At 44.0% G+C, this 27,241-nt stretch overlaps 1 protein-coding gene across 2 annotated transcripts; it reads right to left on the minus strand.

The window, feature by feature from the left end:
- Positions 1 to 338: 338 nt before the first annotated feature.
- On the minus strand, positions 339 to 26,558 carry LOC145899582 (uncharacterized). Of its 2 annotated transcripts, none has more exons than XM_082988432.1 (27): positions 26,422 to 26,558; positions 26,039 to 26,330; positions 25,444 to 25,624; positions 24,243 to 24,814; positions 19,117 to 23,658; positions 18,777 to 18,916; positions 18,369 to 18,446; positions 17,306 to 17,499; positions 14,751 to 14,943; positions 12,344 to 12,450; positions 11,699 to 11,867; positions 10,743 to 10,892; positions 9,748 to 9,922; positions 8,990 to 9,109; positions 8,842 to 8,902; positions 8,093 to 8,121; positions 7,828 to 7,952; positions 7,372 to 7,504; positions 5,621 to 5,743; positions 4,871 to 4,987; positions 4,357 to 4,546; positions 3,999 to 4,146; positions 3,426 to 3,610; positions 2,590 to 2,744; positions 2,438 to 2,519; positions 2,069 to 2,270; positions 339 to 1,876 (listed from the first exon to the last, which is right to left on the minus strand). In XM_082988432.1, exons 2-27 carry the CDS (start codon positions 26,276 to 26,278, stop codon positions 1,834 to 1,836), a joined length of 8,454 nt encoding a protein of 2,817 aa, XP_082844558.1. In that variant the 5' UTR covers positions 26,279 to 26,330; positions 26,422 to 26,558; the 3' UTR covers positions 339 to 1,833. The 2 variants fall into 2 exon arrangements, with proteins under 2 accessions (XP_082844558.1, XP_082844557.1); XM_082988431.1 differs by having other exon boundaries at positions 17,306 to 17,511.
- Positions 26,559 to 27,241: the final 683 nt, after the last annotated feature.

Here is a 27,241-nt window from a genome sequence, read left to right on the forward strand (position 1 = left end):
ACTCACCAAATTTTGGGTTGTGTTTTCCAAATTTACGCGGTTATGTTGGACATTTACGAGGATAATTTTGCCAGATATACAACACATTCAAACTGTATTTTCACTGCTCACAATTTGGGTCGAAGATCGATTTATTTTTTGTGCAAGTTATTTCTGTAGTTAGTTCAGGGTTTTATGTATCTTGGCGCCCTCTATGTACAACATGTATGCACAACGGCCCGACAGCGATCAGAGGCGACATTTTAGCCGAACTCTTACTTGCTCATAAACCCATAAAACTGTTTGGGTCCAAGGTTATTTTGACTGGCTACACCATTGCATCACGCCACTCGGTAAAGTTAGTAGAAGTTTCTTGTCTTTATTGCGATTTACCCATAGAACAAGACAATGTTCAAGCTCGTAATGAAACGATGCAAGTGCAAGACTACGAGGCGACCAAATGTAGCTTGTTTTTTTTGTAGTCAGCTGGTTGGGACATTGATTTCATGTGGATCGCGTACAAATTGACTGGTTTTAATGGAACTTGTACTTTTAAAACTCTGCACTCCACGATTAAAAGGCGAGCAAATACACAAAAGCCGATAAAGCGAAAAAAGCGCCGCGACACAAAATTAAAACACGACATGTAGTGTACTACAAACGACCGCGCGCAGCAAGCCGTGGAAAAGCAATTACGTCTGATAGAAATCAGCTTACAAGCGTACTGGAATCAACGGTCCGCAGCCATGTATACAAAATTTCAGTCAACACCGCGCAATTTAAGTTATACAAATGCGCTTATTGATATAACAGCGATAAATTGAGCATATATGTAAGGTCATTCACAATTTACGGCACACAAGCCGTAAGCGCACAATTACAGTTCACTCGGCAAAATAATAAAAAGCGCATGCATTTGATTGTGTGAAGCAGCGTACAATTTCTATGGCGCAGACACCTACGCAGTACACTGCAGTAAAATATTTCTTCGGTCGGTCATTTCAACACCCACTGCACCTTTTCGTGGTTGCACTATACAGAATCCCGCATGCTGCGTAATCGTATCTTAAAAACCAAAACTGTCAATATTAGGTCCTATTTGGTTCGTTTATGAATGAACAATTGAACATGTTTGAAAAATAATAGAAGAATAGAAGGACTAACAGGGGGAAACGATAAAGGCTTTTGAAATGACAGCAGAAAATCAGATATCATCTTTGCTATGCTGCTAAATCAAATACATGTTGCGTGCGAAAGCGGCAAGCAGTCATAACAGCATAACCCAATAGCGGTGTATAATAGGCAAAGTGCGTTGGTAATTTTTATACAGAGGATAGGAATTTTGAAGTTTTGGGCAATGCTGTGTAGAAATTTACGCGATGGCAAGCGTTTTTGTTTCCAAAAGCAAATTGGCAAGTTTTTTTGGGTGTATGGTGCAACCAACAATGTTTCATGGTCGTCAGAATAATGTATAACAAAACAAAACACACACTTTTGCGGTTTGATTTTTGAATTTAAACGTAAACGATTGATTGTTAATTATATGATCACAAGAATGCTGGGTTGACAAGCGTCTTCGCTCATAGTAATGTACTGCAGGTTTTCGGCTTGTAATACTTGGCTCAGAAAAGCCATACAAGTGCGCAAGGGCTGTTTGGAGGCTAACAGGTTCACGAGGTGCGCGCGTGGATAGGTTGTGGCTTGCTGCGTGACAACACTTGACGCGAGGGTCGAATACTGACAAATGGCGGTAATCGCGTACTGAGCGCTGACCGCACGATGGCAGGTTGTATCAGAGAAGGCTTTCAAACTGCTGGGCCTGTCTGCGCGTTGCTAGGGACTGCGGTTGCGCCGTCACTCGCTGCCTGGCGACGGTGATTGGGAGGTGGAAGGGGCCCTGAAAAGCAATAACCATTTATGTATCATGTTTAATACGCGACGTCTGCCATACATATTGTATCAAACCCTCAAATTTGGTCCTGCCAACGATAAACCATGCAGGGTATAAGGTTTATCCAAAGTGTATTCATATTACATGGTAGTACGTCAATCACAGACCTATGAAAATAAGCTACGTGTTATAACCGACCTCGAGCTCGCGTCCTTCATCAGTTTGCTCAAAATCCCATTCAACCTTTTCTTTTTTTCGTCGCGGTCATTTCCGGAATCCGACTCGCCTTCGTCCCCGCCTGTCTCCATGGAAACATGTTGCGATGAATCAACTGTTTCGTCACTGTGTTCCTCATCGTCGCTAGAAACGTGGGCGCTGCAATCTTCCGTTCCGCTGCTTTCTGTTTGTAAAACAGGTCACAGAGTTAGTGTCAGTAAAAGAATAATTGAGGTATCACAAATCTCACAGAACATTGTGAGAATTGTCCTTTTACTACTATAAATACGCTGGTGAGATTTTAGCACCACAAGGCAAGTCTCATTTTACCATTTTTTATCCAGCACTCACCACTATCTGACTTGGTCCCGTTCTCTGTAGCTTTCAACCACTGTGTTCGCCGCGTTTGAGTCTTCCTGTCCTGTTCGGACACCTGTATGTGACAGGCGCGGTTAAAAGGGGTTGACCAAACCAAGGGGAAGGTGTTTTGGTTGCATACATACCTGGTAGTCCCTGACGGGCGTGAGTTTTTTCTCATAAGTTTCAAATACGTGCGGCTTGGTGTAAACGGGGTACATCGCCTTCACTACTTTGTCAATAACTCTGAGTGATGCGTTGCAACGGTGTTCTGAGATGTAGATGTCCGCCTCTTTGACACCTTTACAAGCACAGATCAGTGTTTCAAGAGACTGGTACCGAAAATAACTAAATGGTTAAAAAAAGTCATTTTCGTGACGAAACAAATGCACATGAAATAAATCTCAAATTAAAAATGAAGAAAGCACGTGACTGTAACAAAAACCTATCAGGCTTATTGCTTTTGGAATTGAACTGCTTGGCAGAGGTGCTTTTAAGAGAATTCATCGCAGAATTGCAGAACTTTATGATGTTGACGACGGTTAGAAATAGCTTTTATTGACCGAAAAGAGCAACATTTAGGTTGAGCCACTCCCAGGGGTGTGTGGTATAGTATGTACACGGGTTAGGTTTGACGTCATGCAGCCAGCGACCACACTGCGTGCGTCTGACGAGATTTACTGCGTTATCGCACGGCCGTTTCAATTGAGCAGTAAGGATATTTCATTTGGCATACAGTATTTTGCTTTCTAAAAAGAAATCCGCATGCCTCCCTAACAAGAAAATGTATGTATTTTTACCAAAAATTCTGTTGGTAGAGCCACAATTTAATTTTTGCAATTCTTGACAAGTCATATCGATATTAATCTCAAACTATCTGTTTTAATTTATATGCCATTTTGGCTTGTGTGATAAACTCTACACGACCCACATTAAATCCTTTGCACACATCGACCTAGAGTAACCTTCGACCCAGACTTACCTTTCGGCTTTCCAAGACAGTAAGTCTCGACGTCCATGACGCAGCAGACGCTTACCACCGCCTCCAGTGGCACGATCTCGTGGAAAGGAGAACCAATAAGCTCGTTGCTATAGAAACGACGTGCCTCCCCGTGTTTGATGTCATGCGGCCTCACGAAATGGTGTCCATACGCAAATTTGTCGCCACTGTGAGTAAACAAGTTGTAAACGCAATGATTTCGGGCAATGGAACTTACGCCGAGTCAGCTCAGCAAGCGTTAAATATTTTTTTATGATTCAGCGTTGTGAGGGGTTGTTAAAAATTTTTGAGTTGTGGCAAAAGGTCGGTGGCCATTTTGAAAAGACGCCACTCGCCATTTTGATTTTTTGACTGTTTCACAATTTAGATTTTTAAAACGGGTATGAAATTGGGCAATTTTTATTGGGTTTCCTTTGAACGCAAATTGGCGTAAGAAGGCATTGTACATTTAGCGGATCTTGCGATAAAGGTGGCAACATTCTACAAACAGCGATTTGCTGCATTTAATAGAAAAGTGAAATTGTTACCCATTAATTAAAATCGACTGTAACTCACTTGTCGTCCGTCCAGAGCTTCTTGATGCGAAGGTAGTCCATCCTGTCGGGCGTGGAGTGGGATTGGAGACGATACGAAGTTCTTACAGGGGGGTTATTTGAAGAACGTTGACGAAGACAGTGATCGTGGATAATTCGGACACAGTCACCTTTAAATGTATTTCGTAAATTTTAAACCTTAAATCTTTGCGATGAAGTTTAGTTTTTGCGTTGAATAAATAATTTCAAGCCCTTCAACGGACAGTTTGCTGCATCAAAAATTAACTGTAAGCGACAAATACGCATCAGTCGCCGTGAAAATGGCGCATTGAAATAAACTTAAAAAAAATCTTATTGGTTTACGCAGTATAAGCAGTCACCTTGTTTTATCACCATATTGTCCTTCCTAAGTGTTAGGTAGTATGTGTGACCCGGTGGGGCGTTAGGGGGCTGGGGAACCACCTCGATCTCATCTGGGACGTCTCTCTCGTCGCATTCCTCGCACAAATACGCGCGCTCGTCATTGTAATCATCGGGCAGGACACCCATGCAGTCACAGTGCTGCCAGACCTGGAAAATATATTTAGGTTAGCCGTCTTTATGCAACACTGCTGTTTAATCAACTGGTGGAATGACTCAAGCGAAAGTCTGGTACTGAAATGTGGGAAAACCAAGAAAAACAGGAGTTAACGTCGCGATGAATGAAGTGAAGAGAAAAAACAATTACATGCAGTGTCTTAACTCAAAGCATGAACATTCCTAAACACACTTTTTTACATATTGCACAGCTTTTCCAGTCATTTCGTTAAATATAGGAATTTACAGTTCAATGGGTCCATTATACTCATTTTGCGGGAAGTAATTCGTGACGTTTTCGGTCGACTAAACACTTACGTAGCATTTCTCACACTGTATCATCACTCCTTCATCCTTGTATATCCCGCAGATGCATCGGATGAAGTCGCTGTTCTTTCTACGCTCGACCAACTCTGCGCGTTCTGCCTCTTGATCCTGCAATGTACGATTTCGCTAAAAATCTTGCATTGTTGATAAACATTTAGGTCGTAATACAACTTCATTTCGTTGAGTGTTTATTTACTCAGTGGATGATAACATGGCGTTGATGTGGAACTTTAAGCCATAAAGCCAATTAAGAGCGTGAAGTCCCGCGCGAGAGTCGCGGAACCCGTGTTTTAGCGGTCGGTGAATCATATTTCATGGCTCGTTCGAAAGGAGGTTCGCTGTCACACATTCCAGCACGCTCTCACGTTGGGACGAGCTGCATAATTCAAGGGTCGTTGAAGGTGGGAACGAATCAATGCCAAAGGGCTGTCATATTTGCCAAATGCACCAGGATTATTATTATCTATTCTTCATACCGCGCACGTATGCGTCTTATGTAGACGTAAATGTCAGACTTTGGACTCATCATATTAAAGGAATGACGCAGTTGGCTCACATAGGGTGCGGATGAAGGTACTCCACAGGCTTGCATATGGGATAGCACACGGTATATTATAGCCAACAAAGCAGGAAGCCGCCGTTGACCCATTCATCCGTCTATACTGACACGACATTTTCCACAAAGCGTGCTTGACATTTATAATACCGCTCCGTGCGTCATAATGCCACCACCAACATTACCTTTTTCTTGGTCTTGTCGCGACATTGGCCCAGGACGATCGCCGCTGCGTTCCTGGCTGAGTTGAAGGCCTTCCGCAGACGGGCCACATCCCGGCCTAAGGTCGATTTGCGGCCGTGATATTTCTGCGAAACAAAGCGGAGAGGTGAGTCAGCCCAACAGCTGCGTGAGATACATTTGTAATCCTGACAACTATAAGAACACGTTTGTTCTGACCTATGTTTGCTCCGTCGACGGCAAATTGCACCTACACGTATTACAGTGTATAACGGCGCACCAAACATACCAGGATTAGGCTCTTGTTTTTGTTCTGATTCCCAATTTTGGTGATGAGAAGGAGTTTAAACAAAAGGAATGTTATTGTAGAAGTGGTTTGCTTTGCACCAAGACAACTGTTTCTCAACCTTTTTCTAATGCAGCCCAATTATCTTTTTATAGAATTGCGTGGCCAACTCTCTCGTTAGCGTTGACTACACGCTTTAGTTTTTGGTTTTCCGTGCATTGATTTTTACTTAGCTCCGTGACCCACTGGTTTAAAAGCACTGCACTAAATAAACATTTAGAATTTTGCCGAAATTATATATTTAGGTTTGAGTAACGTCCAACGCGCAATGAACGTGTGCAATTCCCAAAATGTCATCATGTTATAGGTAACCAGGAAAGTTTAATGCTTGCGACGAACAACAAATCACCAAATACTTAAATACACAAGCCCTTCATATCAAGTAACTGCGATGGTAGCTTTTAACGGGACGATGACAGTTACTACTTTTGGAAACTGACTTCCACTATACCATGACCGTCGGTTTGACAAGGCGCATCTGTTAAGCATGCTCCAGTGGATCACTCAACGGTGTCATGCGACAAGTTTAGTACAGAGTTCAAAAGAGCCTGGGAACACAGGTTTCTATTTAAACAGCTGGAAGCACGACTGAACATGTCACAACATCATATTATTTGAAATAATTGAGACTAATCACACATTATGTTTACTTGGCGTCCCTAAAGATTTTTTTCTTGGTAACAATACAGCTGCGATTTAATATGGATCAAGAGTTAGCATTTTAGGGGGGTTTGTGTAGGTCTACCATATACAAAAGAGGACATTTGCGTAGTTTTTAGAAACAGGGGCACATACGGTAGACATACACAAACACTCTTAACATATATCTTTTTTATTGATAAAAATATGGTAGCCTTATTATGTCGCAATATAACATCTCGTCGATGTTTCAATCTAGCTTAGTGGACAACCCTAACCTACTTCTTCTAGCTGGGAGGTTAAGAATCAGTGATAAGCGTAAATTTCACTGAGTATGTAAAGAATATTCGTTATATCATTTTCAATAATTTTCTGCCAAATTGTATGTAGATGTTATTATGATGAAGGTACTGTTTTGATATTTAAAAATCACGAACGATAAAACGAAAGAAACACAGGTCAAGACAACACCACCAAGGAGCAAACAAATCACTATTATGCGATGTACGTCACAGTAAGACGTGAGAAGCTAAAGAGGGAGATCTGGTGACAATCGTGTGATTCTAAACTGCATTGTGACGCAATTCACTCGTCATAATTAAACTTTAATGATAAGCTAGCTGCTGGAATCTATAATTATGGAAGTTAGGCGACATTTTATTGTCGGAACAACAGCAATGGATAATCCTGCTGAAAACATTGTCTGTTTTCAGTTAAATTTGAAGCGATGCACGCAAAGCACTAAAAAATCGATTGGACGAATTCACTCACCTCCGCGTTTCTGAACACACGCAGCATGTCGGAACAGAACGCGTCAAACGTGTCGTACTGCTTCGTCAAAAGCCTTTGCTCCACGCACGTCAGATCCAAAGGGTCCGACACATGCTGATAATAGTCGGGATTTCTGTAACGAATGCTTTGTAAAATACCTGTACACTTGCCGTAAACAAATATCTTAAATTCCAAATTCATAGACCGTTATTGAGGCACGATACGAAACGAATGGAGCCTTATGCAGTTTAAAATTTTGACAAACTAAACAACTGTTAGTGCTTTAAATATTTACGCAGGATTGCGCTGACCAGTTTAGGAACGTGTACATCACGCTTAATGATTATTGTTTTCAAAATTAACCAGCAGTTTCTGGCATGCCCGACCAAAAAGCAATCCAGTAGAAAGTGTTACTGCACATTTTTGCAGATAGTTAAGCTTCCTTCAAAAACTTACTGCTGTCTCGAAGGCAGGTTAATGAATGGAATTGCAACACTAATGCCGTTCTCGTCCTTGCACGTCATTACAGCCGTATAGACATCGCTGATGGCAGTATCCAGCAAAGTCTCATTGTCTTGGGGCTGCAAATGGATTACCACATTATTCAATTGCTCACAGATATTATCAGTAAATTTTAACCAAGTGAGGATTGTTTTATGGATACACTGAGGCTATTTGGTAATAAACAGAAAATAAATTGCAATTTCAATCTATGTTTTACCTCATTCTGTTCGTGTAACGCTGTTCCATCTAAACATAAAAAAATGATAAGCAAAGTGGAGCCAATAATACGAATTGTGTATAAGCTGCAGACAGATGAGACCTTTTAGGTCGAAACAGTGGCCATATGTCTGCGTCTTATACACAATAAAAAAATGATTTTAACTCTATTTACGAAATATTTAGGGACCAAAATGTATAGATCTGCGCCATGGAAATGATCGAGTTAGCTACCGAACATTAACAATTCAATATTCCAAGCAGCAAAGATGAGCAGGAGGATTTACATTCGTTTGCAACACAGAAACCTTGCACAGAACATGGTGTTTTAATTTACGGCCATCAGCGTAGTCGGTCATAGTCGGCATTACTTGTAAGCGAACATCGAATTCGCATAACTCACTCGTGTTAAACAGCGTACTTGAGGTAATTGGTGCCTTTCCGTACACCATCCCTCAAAGACCGGCGAATCGAAAATTAGTTGTGGTGAATAAATACGGGCTTTCCAGCAATTTTCGCTGACCGACATTCCGAACCAGTACGTTTATCATTTCGCCGCGGTCCGCGCGCGGTTAGTGACGTATAATGGCCGCGAGCCAAACTTGCGGTCGCCATATTGAAAGTTTCAAAAAATGGCTTCGCTCCAATTAAAATACTTTTGTTCGCATTTTGCGAAGTTATTTACTAGTACAACAAAAATATAAACTTAAACAATGGGAAAAAATATAAACATTTTTCATCCAGTCTTACTTTTACTGCAGTATTGCTCCTTTTGTCTGTATTGCCGAATTCTTTGCTTTTGCTGCTTGTTCTGCAGAGTTAAACGTAAACATCAGCAAAAAACGTCGTAACTCACGTTTTAAAAAAAACATCAAGGGCACTCGGCACAACGGCACACCTGGTGTAAGTTTCTGAGGAGGAAAAGACAGCGGGAATGAACGAACACTCTCTCCTGCTTGGTCAGCATCGCTGTCTGCTGCGAGTCTATTTCCCGGATACCGAGCTGGACGTTGTTGACCTGAACACGGTTGACGGCGTTGGAGATATTGTATGTAAACACTGCTTGTGGAACTATTGTTCAAGGGGTGGGTCAATTATTTCATAGGATTCATCAAGTAAAGTGTTTGGTGTAAGGGTTAAGTTTATGTGCTAAACAGTCTCTGATCGTGCTTGACATAAGGTTGAACAGGGGATAATAGTTGAAACCAGAGTAGTATTTCGTTCTTTTCGGATCGGGTTCAGGCTTAAGTTCAAAACAAGGTCGGGTCTAATTGGTTCCCAAATCCACATTCTGTCACAACTGAGCCGCAATTTGACATTTTTGCACGAGTGTGCGTGTGTGGTGACGTCATCACACTTACAGAGAAAAGGCCCTGATACATCACCACTGTTCGAAATATTTTCAAATTACACTGTGCCACATTTTCGTAATAGTTTCCCTTTCGGGCACAATTTAAGCTTCAAATATACTTTCGGCTTCGGGCCTGAATTGTTAGGGCCTGCGGTTACATCTCAGATACAGAAACGTGTCTATTTTTGTAGCGTAATAATTTATATGTCAAGCAACAGTTATAGGACTTTTTTCCATTCTATCTTACGACATCAACAAACCCAACCAGACATATGACAAACAAAGACAAAAAGTACTTTTCTTACAACTATCGTGGTGTAATGTTGTTCCGGGGGAATATGGGTTTTGTGTTTCTTCTCCACCTTTGTTTCACTTTCATGGACTTTGTTGACCATTTTGTCCATGCGATTTAGAATACTCTCAGGGTAGACTCTCTGCGTCTTGCCGCCGATCACCCCTCTACACTCTTTCGTTCCGCATCTGCAAAAAAAAGACAAAGATCGTAGATCGGGAATATAGGCTCGCAGATGATTTTAGCAAGTCGCATGCTTCAGCCTATAGCGTGCTTTATAGCTTCCAACTAAGCGGCTGTGAAATCGGCAAGGACGGCAAGGCGAAGTTTAAAAGGGGCGTTTTTACTGAATCACAAGGATTTGCTGCAATTTTGATCCAAAGTTAATCTAAACAAATGACAGTAATCAATACTCGTTAAGGCTAATTTTCGTATTCGCCGTATTACAAACCCACGCTAAAACTAGTTTCGGCCGCAGGCCACTTTGCTATATGTACACCGGCACACCTTATAGAGCCGGAGGCAGACAACCCATATTAGTCCCCACAGTTCGACGGGGATTGGCACGAACCCGACCCTACAAGGCCGGGGAGTAGGAAATTGAAAAGGCAAACTCAGTTGAAGGATGGAGCTGGCTCGCGGCGGGTTACACAAACATTTTGACCGACAACAAACGGCATGTAGGCGGGCCTCGGGTTCAAGTAGATCCTCACCAAATATAACGTCATGGAGCCTTGTGCCGCGCTCTGCATGGCTGGCACAGCTTTGCAGGTGCGAATACTTTGAAACTGTTTTGGGCAGTGTTTGTACTTGGCAACAATTTAGATCCATTCACCCCATATGCGCGCGTGATTAGATAACCTCTGCGGACTTGATTGGTGCACATGTCATTTTGTTTCACATATTTCTTGTTTTTTTAAAGCAGCAGTGCATTATGTAAAGTACATAAAAATGGATCAAAATAATGGAGCTAAATAGGAATCGGAAACCACAGCAACATTCACCAACCTGCACACTTGCTGTCGGTCTAAGTTGTAGGCGTGGAAGTTGTAATCGTACGTCAGCTCCTCGCTACATTCGATCTTGCGTTTGGCGAAGAGACCAATCCTGTATTCCCCGTCCACCACCCACTTCTGCATCTCGCAGTTAGGTTGACAGCTGGAAAAAAACAAAACTAGCGATTGCTGACGTGGTACTTTAACCCGTTCTCTTCCGTGTTTTATGGATGACGCAAGTGAGGTGCCAGAACTGATAAATGTACCCTAACGACTTAAAATCCGTCCCTTGCACAAAGGCACAGTTGTGTGGAAAAGAGAATTACGATTAAGTAGCATTCTTACATTCCCGGGAAGTGTAAATCTTTCAACCGCGAAAAAACGACCCGTGACGACCGCCAACTTATTGCCGTTACGCGTCATTGTTTTCGCGTCCAAACGTAACGGAACGAACTTGCACTTGGCTTGAAACAGGGGGTGCGGTTAATATTTCAACCAAAGGAGGTGGAGAATTTTCTTGGTTAATTCCCAGCAGTGTTTATGAAACTGTTAACACTTAACGCAAAGTTTGCCGAAAAATCAACTTGTAAAAATCAAAGCTAATGAACGTAAATAAGCGGAAGGCCTTTAGGATTTGAGCTCATGGGAAAATCAATTATCCAATATTCCGTACCTTCAACGACTTCAACGGAATTGATTGAAGCCATTAATAATGCAAAACAACCCAAGTGGAATTAGAAAAAGCATAGTCACACGATGCAACGAAAGGTGAACAACTTTTGCTCGGATTACGAATAACATGGATTACGAATATAAACTGAAATGCCAGAACCGAAACCTAAGAATCGAAAAACTCGCAAATCCTCATCGGGAAAAACTTTTCAACCTCAGTCGTCATCACGATTAGAAATTCGCATAGAAAATCCACATGAGATGGAGCCCCGAACAAGTAAAGCGTCAAACTCGCACCTGTGGTTGACGAATCGTCCTTCGTTCGCCATCCTGTAACCGTCAATTACTTTGCCCGCCTCCAGCTGAATGCAGTAGTGGTCGCTGTGTGCGTTGTAGTTTTCAATCGTTCGACGCCGGAATTCGCGGTCGCTTACCACTTCTCCCACGTACTCCAGGATAAATTGCCCTGCATTCAGGAGAGATTTTTATAAAGGTCGTATATACGGAAAAGCGAATTCATTCAGTTCGTCAATGCCAGCTGATTGTTCGGCGTTTTCTGTCCGATTTTCCGTAACATTACCGCTATTGAACAAGAGTTCTCATTTTCAACGGCAAACACTTGTAGTTTGCCTGGTAACAAACATCGACCCGCGATGTTGGCATCCTATTCTTTCAGTAGGAATTGCGGCGCAAAGCCGTGTGTACATACACGCACGAGTCGATAAATCAGCGCGTTCACCCCATACACAGCAGTCTGTTTGTTCTCACAAACAGGATTTTCGCGTGGGGACCGACCATAATCCACGCTTCATTGAACCATAAAAACGGGTCGTTTGATCAGGACTGGCGACCTTTGTAGTACGACAGCTTGCACTGGCCTTTGCCGCGATACAAGTTACTTGTCGTTCCAGTTACTTCCACACACTCCCCGATAATTCCTACCTTCAGGAATGGCAGAGTTGGTTTTCACTCCCCAACCGCGATCCTCAGTTCGAAATCGTTCGAGTTCGGAGCACCACTGCTTGTTCTGAATCGCTCTGTTTCCACATCTACAGGAAAAAGACACGGTTAAAGTCTGCAATAAGATCCACTGGAGCACATTTAAGAATGTTTCGTCGGGCGCAATGGTGCCCGCACTTAACGGCTGTAATTGTACCATAGAAAGTATATTCACTTTTCCTAAACCACTGAACAGGGTAGTGGTTTGTTAGAAGCTCCTTTAAGATTCACAAAATAAAATACTAGCCTGGATGCAATACGTTTAACGACAAAGTGTTCAACAAACATATTTTTGTTTTGGTATATTTGGTGGCGTGCCTGTGAAAAATAACATTCATATGCCCGCCACCCGTTAAACTTGACCTTTTGCTTCCTCGGCTGTAAAATGAACATGGGTAGGTTTGGCGGGAAGCATTACCACAGAAAACAACAAAGAGTGAAATTTGAGGTTACATATTATCCACATCAGTGTGACTTACAGGTCCTTCGCATAATAGTAGGAATGCTATGTAAATAGAAGCACATCCCACAACAGGAAGGTCGATCATAATCCAACAGGCATGTTATTCCCAAAACGGTTTTAAACTGAGCGCGGTGAGGTGGAGAAAAGGTCACTTCCTTTGCACACGCAACGCTGACCGTAACGTCAACACCTCCCTGGGATACCAGTTCGCTACCGTCCATAAAACACTTACCACAATTTCCGCATAAATTTGCATTGGTATTGAAAAGGCATTGCGCGCATCATTGGTTGGAAACCTATACGCACTCGTCTTTTGGAGAAGTCAACCGCCACCGTTACTTATTTTCACCGGAATTTGGCAGGACGTTACATTGTGCTCTTGCAGAATCAAGCGGGAAACCGTGCGCCAGGCGGCGCTAACTCGCTAGTGCTGAAATAATTTGAACGCACAACCAACAGGGAAGGGGGACGAACTAACACAGGGCTTAAGGAAAAAATCTTTAGCATACAGCTTGTGAAACAAATTGGGAATTCAATGGTGTGTGAAGAAGTTTTACTCGAGGACTTGTAAAAAAATCCAGTAAAATGAAAAATAGGAATCTACTGCAAAAGATATCTTATTTGTTACATGTCCGTAAACACCTATTAAGATATAACACAACCATTTCCCAACGTATAATTTCCGAGTTATTTTCAGCGAGCCTTGTTTTTCGGGAAATGGAAGATGTTTTGATGGAAAGCATTTCGATCCGGTCGCAACCGACATCGATAAACTTCCGCCGACGTTTCGGTATTAAAGCGGATGAAAAAATCGTTGAGTCGAGACCACGACGGCACGTGTCCATAAAAAAGCTGTTTGTTTTTCTCGCTTTCAACGTTCCTGCACTATCGCATGAATTGCAAACAATTTTAAATTGAAGTGAATTTTAGGGTATGTTTGCTTTTAGTTAGATTTTCCATTCACATTTTCTTCTGTTTGTTTTGGGACCTCCTAAATCACTGACGAATTTTCTGACAACATTTGAACCGCGTTTGACCGCAACTTTATGTGCAACTGTTGGTGACCCCGCATTCACTCCACAACAATCAATAGAAACCATAAAACAGGCGTGTCGCAACTGCGGACATATAAAGGCAGTTGGGTTTGGTTGATGTGGCAAGTTTTCCTACGTGTGGGAGCGTCACAGCCTCTCATCAGCTTGTACGCCTTTTATATACAACGAAACTAACACCAGTCAAACACGAAGGCGGATGTACATTCCTGCGGCGCTACACAAATGCGTCAAAGGTTTCAACGGGCGAGATAACGAAAAGCGAATTTGAGGGCGAGCCAAAGTTGCGCCTTCAGCCCATTAGGTTGCTAAGGCGAAAAGTTAAGGCCTCGTATGAAGACGCGAGAAACCCGATATCTCGGCTTTTCGAAAAACGACGAAAGCAAGGGAGGGGTCAGGAAGGAAATTCAATTTGCGCCGATGCTAAGAGGTGACAGATATTTGCGGCTTTTCGTTGGTTTAGAGCTCTTCTCCCGAGCAAAGGGATTTTAATTTTGGCTCAAATTCCGCATAGAAGCGTGCAAGAAAATCTTGTAACGAGGACAAAAAGTTTATATTTGAGTGTTGGTGCGCTGACAAACATGTTCAGACTAAAAACATACCGACAAGGGCACTTGCCTTTTCAAAAGCTTCATGACAATAAATACACTGAAACTCCCTAGTATGTACACCGTGTCTTATGGTGACGAAACCGTGAAGGCAAATTTTGGTTTTTGGGTGGACACAAACCGGCCTAAGTAAAATATTACTCACTTTCCCGTCAACAACTCCTCATATAAAGTATTTTTATTAGTAAGTATACCAACAACTTAACAATGCAACTATTGTTACTCACTTCTCCCCACACGGGCAAGTTTCGGGCGAGCATTCGATGTACATCAGTCGGTTGAGGCACTCCTTTCCGCATCCTCCTAACTCATCCTCCTGGCTTGGCTCTGAAGATCTCTCGGATCGGATTGCGGAGAGAGTCTTGCACACGCAGATGTGCTCCTCCTGTTCTGCGACGGGTTGCGTGTCGACGTAAACATCTGCAACCAATTGGAGATAAAAACCCCGCACAAACTCCAATTATAAAATTAACAAGCTGTGGTTAATGTTGTTCAAATGATGCCCTACGTACATGTTACACAATTTGTTGTTCAAATAATTCATTTTGGGAGATTTCAGTCGACGCAGCGTTCGGATTGGAAAACAAATACGGAAAAGAATGGCAGTAAATCAAGCGTAACGACCTGTAGTGAGTTGAGACATAAATTTGTGCTTCGTTTTCAAATCATAACTCGAAAAGTGATTGTTGACGGAAAACATGTAACCTCACTCCAAACTAGCGCGATCACTGAAAAAATCATGACGATTTGGAAACAAACCGACAGACAAAAAAAACTGATTCATTTTTGACAGAGGAGGTCTCATTTGTCAAAATCAACTTGACAATCTGTGACGTCACAAAGGAGTGGGAGACGCCGAAATACCACAGGGTCGCTCGACGTCAACAGCCTGACCCGTAGATCGGGTTAGCACGTGGTTTTCGACCGCCTACATGAAATGAATTTAGCGAAATCACATTCCACAAGAGGCAAGACGCTTCTTTATAATTCAAATTCGATTTACAATGCGGCGGAATTAGAAACCGGGAAATTTGTGACCTATAAATTGAATTAATATTCTGACGTTTTTTCCGCGGTGTATACGCTGCGATTGCGCTGTAGTTGCGCTAAACTGTAAATACATGCAGACTGGCCATCAACCAGGAACAATTAACACAATACGTTAACCAGATTTATCAAATTGCCTAGTAAAGTGTGGTCTGCACGTAATAAATTTGTATTTGATGACAACCAATGTTTTCAGATAGTGATCAGAAACAAGTTGTAGATCCCTACGGACTTGACTAGGCCGGGAAGCTGTTAATCAATCACAACGTCTTCGTATTGAACGCTCGATATGAGAAAGTGGCAGCTGGGGTTGAACGTCCGCTAATTAGGAGAAACTACTTTGAGTGGAGAAGTTAATAACGCCGTATTCTGTTAAGTGGTTGCTAGTAGAAACGGTTAAAAAATTCGGACGGAAAGTTAGCTAAACCTTAAGCTAAGCTAGATAAATCAAGTCGGTGTATCAAAGAGAATTGCCTTAGAAATAAAAGGCTTATATAGTACGACATTTCGCAACATACACGACGGCGATTTGTTTTTGGGGCACAAAATAAACTCTGCCAAGAACAACAACAAAGTCGCCTTCTTCATAAGTACACTGTATCTATATATAAAATCGGAACCGACCGAGACCAGGTGGCGGGTTTGGTGTGACATTTTACGATAAGCAAACACAGGGTTATTGCAAAAGCGGGTAAGATAAAATCGGCCGCATATACTGAGCTATTAGGGCTTAAGGCGATGAAGTGAACGTTTGGTAGGAGATTTAACGCGCACTGCTTTCGTGACGAGTTTATTGTACTCTTTAGATTTCGACATTAAAACGAAACAATTTTCAGAAAAATAAACAGCGCTGCCATCAGAATACGTTTCAAAAGGTGTCTTGAAGTCGTTACCATTGCTACAACCACAAAAAGTGTTGACGAAAAGTCACGAAGTTCGGCACAAAATGGATGCAAAACCACAATGACTTCTATGAAACAGATTGACATGACAAGGTACACGACACTCGCGACATTGAGTATTTTTGTTATTAACCACAAACTGGCGTTTAAACTAGGGCGGTTAGACACAAAACAAAAAACACGTCGTCCATCAGTTATATCAAACATGACTCGAGCTGGGGTCGAAAGGACGAGACTAGCGCAAGGCTTGCTTCCGCTAATTTATGCATAGATCACGAGACTCCTGCCAAACCCGAATAGCCGACATGTCAAGCCTCGCCAGTTTTGGACAGTTAATGTGCATATACTCGCACGCCGCTGACCTTTGTCAACCCCAAAAGCAGCATCGCGGCTTCGACAGTTCAAATATTTTTAAAGAGAGGGATTGGCACGGACTTTTAGGGCGCGCATTTTTACTTTAGCACGTGACGAGTGGACGTGCGTTCAACGGTATTTTGCATAATGGAACGCTGGCAAAGTTGCACAAAATGCAACCGTCATTTATACCTTTTGAGGAAGCTAACAAGGTTTTATTGCAGATTACATGCAACTCCAGCAATCCCTCATATCCGCATGAATTGCAGGGTTGCTTATGTCCGTACAACTAGTATGGAACAAAATACATAAAACTGCTGTCACAACCTTATTTCGATTTGGCGTCGGGCTGCTAATATTTCCATTAGCTTTCCTATTTCTTAAAGGTTTGGCCTATCCTCAAATTAGTGACACATGACTTGCGTTAAGTCACTTCATTTGACCGCTTTATTACACCAGGCAACATGTAACACACTTACTCGAGTCAATCTTCACAAACTGCGTCGCTGGATCCTGGCGAGCTCTGATCAGCTTGCGGTTGTACATCCACCAAACGCTATAGGAAAGTTGAAAATCTTTGCGCGCTTTGCGGAGAAACTTGCCAGCATGTAGCGGAGGTGGCATCAGTGGACTAGATTCGACTTCGTGTTCCTCGGCAGTCAGATCGTCCTCGCTGTAATTATAACTAGGAATGTGAAACTGTTGTTTAAACCTTCAGCCTGTAATCCATCACCAACATAAGGTTAACATTTTTGGAAGGCGTTATTTGAGAGTGTTTTTTAAGGTGGCTAACTTAATGTAGACAATCGCAAAAGGGAACGTGACGCGTTTACTGCCCTGTGTCAGACAAGTAAAGTTTCAAAATTACATCGTTTCGTTTGCGTGACGTTTTTGGTGCTGCAAATTGACAATCGGTTGGTGCATACCGTTTCGTGACAAATCGCAATTAGGCCTTTTGTAAAATCTACCAAAAGATGCTTTTGAGGAAATTGCCTATGAGAACGAACTGAGGACAAAACGACAAAAACAAGATTTCGCGGTAACCGGCAAAGTGGCCTTTTGTCGTCAGTGATATTGCGCTGAGCTCAGCATACGGAAAAACCCACGCGCTCTTCAATTTTGACAGGATGCGTGAAGGAAAATAGGAGGGGACCTTGTAAATTGTTGGGCCTTGTCGAGTGGTTTATCGGGTTAAAAATAAACCGCGTTGGAAGAAGTAATATTTTGTATGTTGAATGTAAACCGTTCAAAAACCACTCAATACGCCTCTTTTAGATTGGGCCGGACATACAAATAACAGAATCGCTTTAAAACGCTAAACGTCGCACAATTAATACGCATCGATTTTCAAATCAGTGCAAACTGCACAACACGCATCACGCGATTAGGGTACCACGTGAACCGAAACTGATACAAGCTTCGGGACCTTAGCATTGTGCAGTATTTTGAAAATCAACGCAACTTAAACGCCCGAGGGCAAAAGTCAGCCTTGTTTATTGCACCACAACGGTACAAACTACATGAGAACAAAGTCAAGCTTACCTGCCCATTTTGAAAGCCGCTGAGAAGAGACCGACCGTCTGGAAAACCTTCCGTTCCTCCGGCGTTTGGGATGCTTCTCTGCAGCAAAGCGTAAAAATGCGGTTAATTGTATGGCAACAGTCGTCGGTTCGCTTGACATTTTCATGCCAAACAGCCGCATGGTTAAGGCTTGACTTACTGAACAAAGAGCTAACAAAAAATTGTGGTATTTATTCACGCTCCAGTGCACTTCGAATAACTCGCTCAATATATCCGATACAACCTTATTGGTTGATTTTTTTCTGCACATTGCGCACACAAAAAGCACAATTAATTTAACAACCAGGGGAGAGTAGAATGCAAGACGCTGTGGACGTAACGGCCCACACTAATATGATACCAACCACAACCTATACAACAACTTCTAACCTAAATGCGCTCGATGACCAATCGCTGGATTTTGCGCAGGGATCGTGCAGCGTTTTTAACTTCTTTCTATGAACTGCATCATCTTCGTCAACTTGGAGCCCAGAAATGGAATGTGTTCGTTTCTCAGCAGCGCGGTAGTTCTAAATTGCAGGCATCAACATTGTTAGTGTGAAACACTGGGAAAAATTGCTACTTTTTGACAACATTCAACAGAGTACATAGACGAAAACGATGCCAGGAAAGTAACACTACTCATAACAATAATGCGACTACTTAATGCATTTCTGTTTAAAGGTATTTTTGTTGATACTTGTCAGTAAGTTTTCATGGCAAAACTTACGTTGTTGTTGGTGTTGCAGTTCTCGTCTTGCAAATCCATCTCTTCGCCTGTTGAAGATTGGCGACTCTTAAGTCTTGCCACAACCGACTCCAGACTCTTCTTAGGGCCAACTTTTTGCCCGCAAGTGATTGAAGGCCCTGCGTCGGATCCCTGGCCACCGGCATTACGTACAGCGGCGTTGATAGCATCGTCCATATGACCCTCAGCAGCTTGGCCGTGATAAAGTCCAGGCGACGGCGAGTTCACAGACGAGAGCCAAGCTGGTGAAGAGGATTGCTCACGCAGTGCTTTGCCGCTCAGCAGAGATCCCAGCGCCAAGCGAGCATGGTGGCTGCTTATCACTGTATCAGTTGGTATTTTCACTTTGGCGGGTCGTTTCTGAATCACGATAGGTGGTCTTTTCGTTTTTCCCGCCTTTTTTCGCTGCATGTCAATCACTGCTGGTCGTGCGCTGGGCGCGAATGAAGCGTTTGCTCTCCGAGCGCCTTGAGGTGGAAAAGCGCCCTCCATTTTCTTGACCGATGGTCGAACCACGGCAGGCTTCTGTTTCAATGAAGCTACGACAGGAAACTTTCGAGGACGGCCAGGACCTCGTTTTTTGGGTCGGCCCGGTACACCGCGTTCCGCCAAATCCCGACCTGGGGGCGCGACTTGGTGCTTTGACGCCCAAAGTTTTTTCGGTTTTTCAGAGGTCTTATCACCGTCGATTTTGGCGCCGGTGTCGGTCAACGTCTTTGGATGTTTTGGTGGTCTTCCGCGTGGCTTCCTTTCTTGCTTGTGCGTGTTTGTAGAGCTCGAGGCTGCTTGGGTAGCTCGTTTTCGGTGCTCTGGTTTCGCAGTGTCGTCCGAAACACGACTAAGGTAGTCGGCAACCGCACTATCCACAGTTTTCGTCACCAAGTCAGGTGGCACGGAGGAGGTAAGACTGGCTGCAATGGCGGCTTTGATGTGGTTCACTAGATCGTGACTGATTTGTCCAGTTTCCTTGCCCGGTTCGCTTCTACCGGAGTCGTTTGGTTTTCCTTTGCCTGCGTTCCGCTTCCCCACGTCGTCTTGGATTTGTTCCCCTTGGGTGTTACTGGATGACGTGGGATCGAGATCCGCACTTCGTTTATGTTTGTCCGCTAACTCAGCATCCGTGCTGGCATCTTCGTCACAAGACGGCTTTTTTGACCTTGGGCCTCTGGGCTTTCCGAGTGGCCAGCCCCGCTTCCTCCGGGCCCTCTTTGGTCCTGAGCCAGCTGACTCGCTCTCACTTTCCGATTGCGGCATTGAATCATGTTGAGTTTTACTCTCCACACGTTCTGTTCTGCGACCTGGTTGTGTGTTTGGGGTCTTCTTTGCCCCAAGCACTTGCTTGACTTCTTGGCGGGACGTCTCGGAAGGCACACTTGTCTTTTTCGGGGCTTGCGCGCTAATACTTTTTAGAAAGGCAATCGGCGACCCACCAGAGTATGGCTTCACAAGACCGTGCTCTGCAAAGAATCCAAGTCGGCAAAATGTCGAAACGTGTTGAAACTGCTCCGGATTAAAGAGTTTCCTTCCATCGGCTTTACCACTGAAAACTCCAAAGCCAGGAACCGCAACCGGCTGTCGCTTTGACTTGAATCGGTTTTTGGACGGGTCTCGGTACGAGAGAGGATCGTCAACGCATTTCCCACCAATACCCGACACTTTGCTCTTCGGACGGAAGTCACGTGCGAAAACGTTTTCCTGTTTTGGGGAACCAGACAAGAAAGAAAGGGTTGTGGATAATTTAGTTCGCGCCAACTGCTGCGACAGCTCCTCCATATTATACAGGAAAGCGGGGTCTGCGACATTTTTCGAGCGACGAACCAGCTTCTTTTTTTTCTTGTGTTTCTTCACACGGGCGTCGTGCATCTCTTCAATCTTACGCGTGTGTTCTGAGAACTGCACAAGGCCGCCGTGTTCCTTTATCCCTTGGAAGGATGGCATCTGAGATGAAGCTATCCCGGACCCAAACACGGATTGTGTGATGCTTAATGGCGTTGTCGGTTGCGACGATGCATTCACGCTGGTCGTTGGCGGAATTGTTTCTGATGAAATAATCGTTTCAACCTCGCTAGAACTATCGCCGCCGTCGTACGCGTTGTCTTCGCCATCTGAGAGACTGGTTGTACTCTCGGGTCGGGTGCTGATGGCGCTGGATCCAAGGCTGGACGAGCTGGAACCGCTCATCTTGGGTTTCTTCTTTTTTACCGTTCTTTCGGCGGTCGCAAACGGAAGATTCGTGGTTTGGTTGTTGTTGACGTCCGACTTCTGCTGTTGTTGGAAGCGGATTTTGGCCTCTTGCTCGTGATCCCCATCGCTCGAACGCCGCTCTTTCTTCTTCTTTTTCTTCTTGTCGCGGTTCTTTTTCCTCTTGCCATCCTCGTGCTTTTCTTTCTTGTGCTTCTTCTTTTTCTTCTTCCTTTTGACTTTATCGTGGGAAATGGGATCGGAAGACAAAATCTCATTCACGTCCTGCGGCTTCGTGCGAATTTCTGTCACTTTCTCGGCCTTAGTTTCGGAAATCACCAGTTTTTCTCCCTGTTGAGAATTATATTGTTCTTTTGCAATGGGGCCCACTGACAAAACTGATGATTTCTTTTTGTCATGTTTTTGATCGTTTGGCCTGTAGGCCTTATCTTTTTCACGCTGAAACTCAAGTTTGGGCGCAGATTCGACAGTGGGTTTAGCCTTCTGAACGATCTTCGTTGATTTACCACGTGCTAATACATTTCGCTGCGATTGCTCCATGGCCCTATACACAATGGAATCAGATATTTTGTACTTGTTTGCCAGCTCAGAAAACGTGTACATCCCGTCCTCCGTAGTTGATGTCTCTGGTATAGCGCTGCTCGTTGCATTTGCAGCATCGCCTCCAAAGACTTTTCCCTTGGACTTGGGACGTTTTTTGTCATCACCCGTACTGCTTCCAGGGGTAGTCGACGCCCGATTTCTCGTTCTCACGCCGATCTGCTTAAATGCCCCCACGACATCCTTGGCCCCAGCCGTTTTCTTCTGTATCGAGCTACGTTTCGAAATCTCAGCCAGGTGGTTACGAAACGCTTCTGCGCGCTCCTTGCTTCGTCGGTTCTCTTTCGGTTTCTGGTTAAGCACCTCAATAAATCCCTTGTCGTTAATCGTGTACATGGAAACCATCTTCGATGCGCTTTCGCTCGGTTTTACTTTTGTCTGAAGCACTGGGTCCGCCGCCGGCTCATTTGACTTGAACTTCAAATTTAGTTCCTTCATTTTCTTGGACGGGCGACCGCGCTTGGGAATTCTGTCACTCTCAGACAACATGGGTGGCAGCTTCGGACCTTGGATGGCTGTCACCGTCTGCCACCTTCTCACTACGGCATTTTGTGAGCTGCTGCAGGCCGAATTTTCGCCCTCGGGAGAAGGTTTGACTGCAAGGTTCGGATTGTTGGTGTAATTGCCCCCACTGGATCCACTGTTTAACGGCATGTGAAGCGAGGCCGGGGCAATTATCTTGTGGTCGTGGTAATTTGCACCAGTGTTGTTTTGTCTTTTCCTGTGTTTCTTGTCTCCAGACTTATCCTTGTGCTTTGCCCCGTCCCAGTTTTTCGACTTGGATTCTGCACTTTTACCGCTTTTCATGTTGCCGGACGAGGCAGCGTTGGCAATGCTGATAGGATCAGCTGTGGTTTTGGGAATTATTGCACTGTAGGAGACGCCAAGTTTCGATTCTGACATAGGACTCTTGGAAGAGGAAGATAAAGAAGAAGAGGGCGACAAATGTTGAGCATCGGAAGCCGAAATGCGGTGTTTGGACTGGTGCTGTTGTCGGTAATCTGCATTTTGCTCGCGGCCACTGGTTGGAGCATCTGCAAGACTACCTGATCCAATACCTTCCTCCTGGTGCTTAGACTTTTTGTGCTTTTTATGCAGTCTCCTTTTCCTCTTTTCCTTTCGCACCGACCACGTGTCAGCAGCGTTCATCTCTTCCAGGTGCTTCTTCGTCGCTAACTTCGACCCAACTTCGCCAATATCGATCAACGACGACAATTCGACAACGCTGTCCGCCACAGGTATAGAGTTCATCATGCTCTCCTCGTTAAGCAGCATATCATTGTTGGCAAATGACTGTTCCGTTCCTGCACCCACCATCTGCCCAAAGTCGCCGCTGGCGTTAAGGTGGTAATCGCTGGTACCTGTAGCAGCGGCTTGAGAAAGAGCAGGATTGCCCGAGTGCACGTCTGGTTCCCCAGGACTGCTGGGAGATTCGTCGTGACTGCCGCTACTCACACTGTTACTGCTGGACATCTTCTCGGCATCAGAAGGTATGGGCGTTGTGGTCAGTTTTTTCTCGCCAGTTCGATCTTCGGACGCACATTCTTCGCTTCCGCTGTCTAGCCGGTTTTCAGTCGGTTGCTGACCATGTCGGTGGCTGCCCATGCCCTTTCCGACGTTGCTGCTGTAGGCACCACTGTATGGGATGGTGGATAAGTCGGTATTGGGTGACATAGCCACCGATGTGGGGTTAAAGTTCATGCCCTGATAAGCGTTGTTGATCTGAAATTATCGACAACAGGAACGTTTTTGAATTTGTTTCAATGGTATCAATCTATCGACAGAAGTAACAGTACAAGTTATTCACATATTGATGAAGGGCCATTCAGCATTATCGTTTGCTGGTCATAAACATAAATTGTTACAAAACCACTATTCAAAAATAGATTGATGTACCCCGCGAAACAGGAAAAGCAGCCGAACGACGCACAGTCTCCGGTTGACTCATTGCCACCAATGCCAGGGTGATTTGCATATCGACAATTTCTGGGTTATTTGCATATTTCGTGCCCAAATGACTAAAATTGTTACAATTACCTAATTGACGCTAAACACGCTAATCGTGGTCATATGGTATAGTACAGTTATATATATATATATATATATATATATCTATTCAGATTTTTTAGGTGCACACTGCCGCTCTGATTGCCACTGCTGAGTGATATTGGCCTATCGGCTTCTTTTAGATTTTAAGGTATTTCTGTTATATCTATTTCGTGTGGTCCTTATTACATAACTTCCCACGTACGCAAGCACAAGAGGTCAATTTGCCATTGTTTGGCAGGACAGGCGTAAGGCCTTACCTTTGAATGGACGGCTTGTGTCATATCCTGGCTTCTTGCAGCCGTGGCGTTAATGGCATCCGCGCGCAGCACATTTCCCTGGTAGTCAGATATTCCAAAAGGCACACCGTGCAACTGGTTGCCTATTAACGGTTGGTCATGTCTTGCCATGCCAAACTGCGGCTGTGAGGCGTATTGCAGGTAACCGCCACCCTCTAAGGCAGGGTTGGTAAAAGTAGCCGGCAGCCCGGGCTGGTTCACTCCTGGAACCGGAAAAGTCTGTCTATTCACGTAAGCCGAGGAATCACAAGGCACATTGGCCGCGTTCATGGCGTCCACGTTCCAATTTTGCACGTGGAACCCTCCTTGGGTCTGGTCCATGCCAAGGGCAGCTTGAACAAGAAAGTCGTTGCCTCCGCTCTGCGAGGCTGCCGCCGCAGCGGAGGTGATGTTGGATATGAGCGCCGCTTCCAACAGTGAGTTGTTTTGTGGCATGTTGCCAATCTCGGTGGGGATATGTTGACTACTTGCGATCTCGTTGATCGTCTTGCAAATGTTGTTGGGACGAATCAACTCCTCGCCGTTGACAAAACCTTAAAGTTTATGACAGGGATAATGTGAAGATTTTACTCAATCGTTTAACAGTCTTTATGTCCCCATAATATATAGTTATTTTATGGTTTAACGGAAAACAAACAATCATTTGGTGACACAAGAATTCAACTTTCCACTCTCGTGGGTAATTTTTAAGAGGGACACACATCCATATTGATTGTTTCATAATTCCCTAGTTGCATAAATGGGCAATCTTTAAAGAGCTGTGACAGGAAATCGGATGATGACGCAAATACGAGAATCTTTCATCAGGCGTAATTAAGTTTTTAATCAGGATTATTTTCTTAGTGGATTTGTTTCACTTGATCTTTGGGCTCCTGAAAAAACACTTTTTTCCAAACATGCTTCGTAAACACGCAGGCTACTGATTCACACATATAGATATACCAACAAGAAAATCGAGTCACGATTCTCTACGACGGAAAATACAATTTCAGCTGGAATTTCCTCTCTCAAAGCGTCACAAATCGTTATCCCTACATCGATCGTGATGGAGCGCAAATAGCTACATCGACAAGGGCCACGAAACGCCGTAACCTAAAATCGCCCAAGCAAATGTGCGCTGTGCTGCAAATGTAAACGTGACGAGGGCTGTTCGTGAGCTTACCGTGTGAGCTGGCGGCGGTCACAGATTCGATAATTTCCGGGCCAATATCGCCAAGTTGGGCGATTTCCTCTTCAGTGACTTCGTCGTTAGGATCGAGGCACTCTTCCACACCAGAGCACGAACAGTCGCCGTCTAACGTAGCGTCGCTACTCGACGAAGCTTGCTGTCGGTGAAAAGTCGCCTAAAAAGTTGTGGCTATTTGTGATTTGATTGGTGAAAAGGGTTTCTGTTGCCAAGAAACCACCGCAACACGAGCTTTTTTACGCATTAACTGTATTTAATGCTTAAGCTTTAGGTATTTTGCATAATTACAGAACACCATAAGATTTGGTTTCGTTGATAAATTGAAATTATGAACCAACAGCAGCTTGCGAAGATCAAAAGGCAATATGCGGCTTAAACAAAATGAGCATACAGCACTTTCGAACCGCAGAAATTTGTTGTCTCCGAACCAGGAGATTTTATGAACAGAAAAAGTTTAATTATAGCACCTAGCGTTTCAGGCACGTTTTTTCGCCCTCCCTTCGCGCATGGACGACGCGAGTCCCGCCCCCAAATCCCAACACAAGAATCGCGCCAAACACGTGAAACCTACCAAAAGTGGTTCTTCTTGCTGCTGTCGTCGTTGCGGGTCCGATATTCCGGCAGTGGCGGCCACTACGACGTTTGCTGCGGCACCTGAGACAGTCGCGGGTGATGATAAGTCGGCCTGGGTGGCGGCTGTGGTTCGAAAGTCGTTGCTGCTTTGGTTTATAAAGCTGCGCAGCAGTGTTAGAATTTCGTTGCTTCGGGAGGAGTCGTGTAGGATCTCACCGCTGGTCGCGACCTGGTCCATGTCAGATCAAGCTCGGCTGCATGGCGGAGCTGGCAGCATTCTCTGCGCTGACCTGGTATTGTAAAAAAACATGTCAAACGTTTGGTCATGAACAACCTTAGCATTACATAATAAATATATAAAATAATGTGAGGCAGCCAAACCTTTATTTCCTCAAGCTGGGAGTGAACGTCAGTATAATCTTGGCATTGCAAATAATCCGCAAACAAAACAACAGTATTCCAAAACCAGGACGAAATTAATTTGAAAATTTATTTACATCACAATTTAAATTTCATCTGTAACAAAACAGCAAGTAGTACAAGGTTGAATACATAACAAGCAATCGACACACCGCAACAACTGACACTCAGCTTTTGAAACCAGGGTCAACCGAGAGTACAAGCGGGGAATCAATACCAAGACCGGCCGTGGCAAACATCAACGCACATACGCAAGCGCAAACGAGTCGGCTTTGGAAAAGAGGTTCTCGTATGCTTCGTATAGTGGACTTAAAAGCGCTGTTTTCGCGCCCGCCCCGCCGAAAAATAAGTTGTTTTCGTCACGGGAATGTGCGTATTAGGTAACAGTGCGTCCCTTTGTGACCGCAAAACAGATTCAATTGCAGACGAGTGGGTCGCCCAGCGAAATATCGGCAAACACGAAGTCGACCCGAGTGATTATTACGCCGCGCGGTCAAAGAGCAAGTTGAAAGTGTTGTTGCCTTTCAAGCGGAGGTTTTAAATCATGTGCGAGTATAATAAAAGTACAAAGAAACCGTCTGCACTGCGACAAAAAATAACAAACGACAATGACTATTTTGCCGGATAATTGTGACTGAAAAGTTGGTTCTTTTAAAACGAATGGATCGTCCTACTAACAACGGCTCTTTTTAGTCTCGGTGACCTTTGTTATCTAAACTTCAAAATGTAAATAAGTGCAAGACACTCTTTCGGAAAGTACCTATTTCTCGCTTGGCGTATC

The sequence above is a fragment of the Ascidia mentula genome, chromosome 4 (assembly GCF_947561715.1).
Source record: "Ascidia mentula chromosome 4, kaAscMent1.1, whole genome shotgun sequence".
In the NCBI taxonomy this organism is placed as follows: Eukaryota; Metazoa; Chordata; class Ascidiacea; order Phlebobranchia; family Ascidiidae; genus Ascidia; species Ascidia mentula.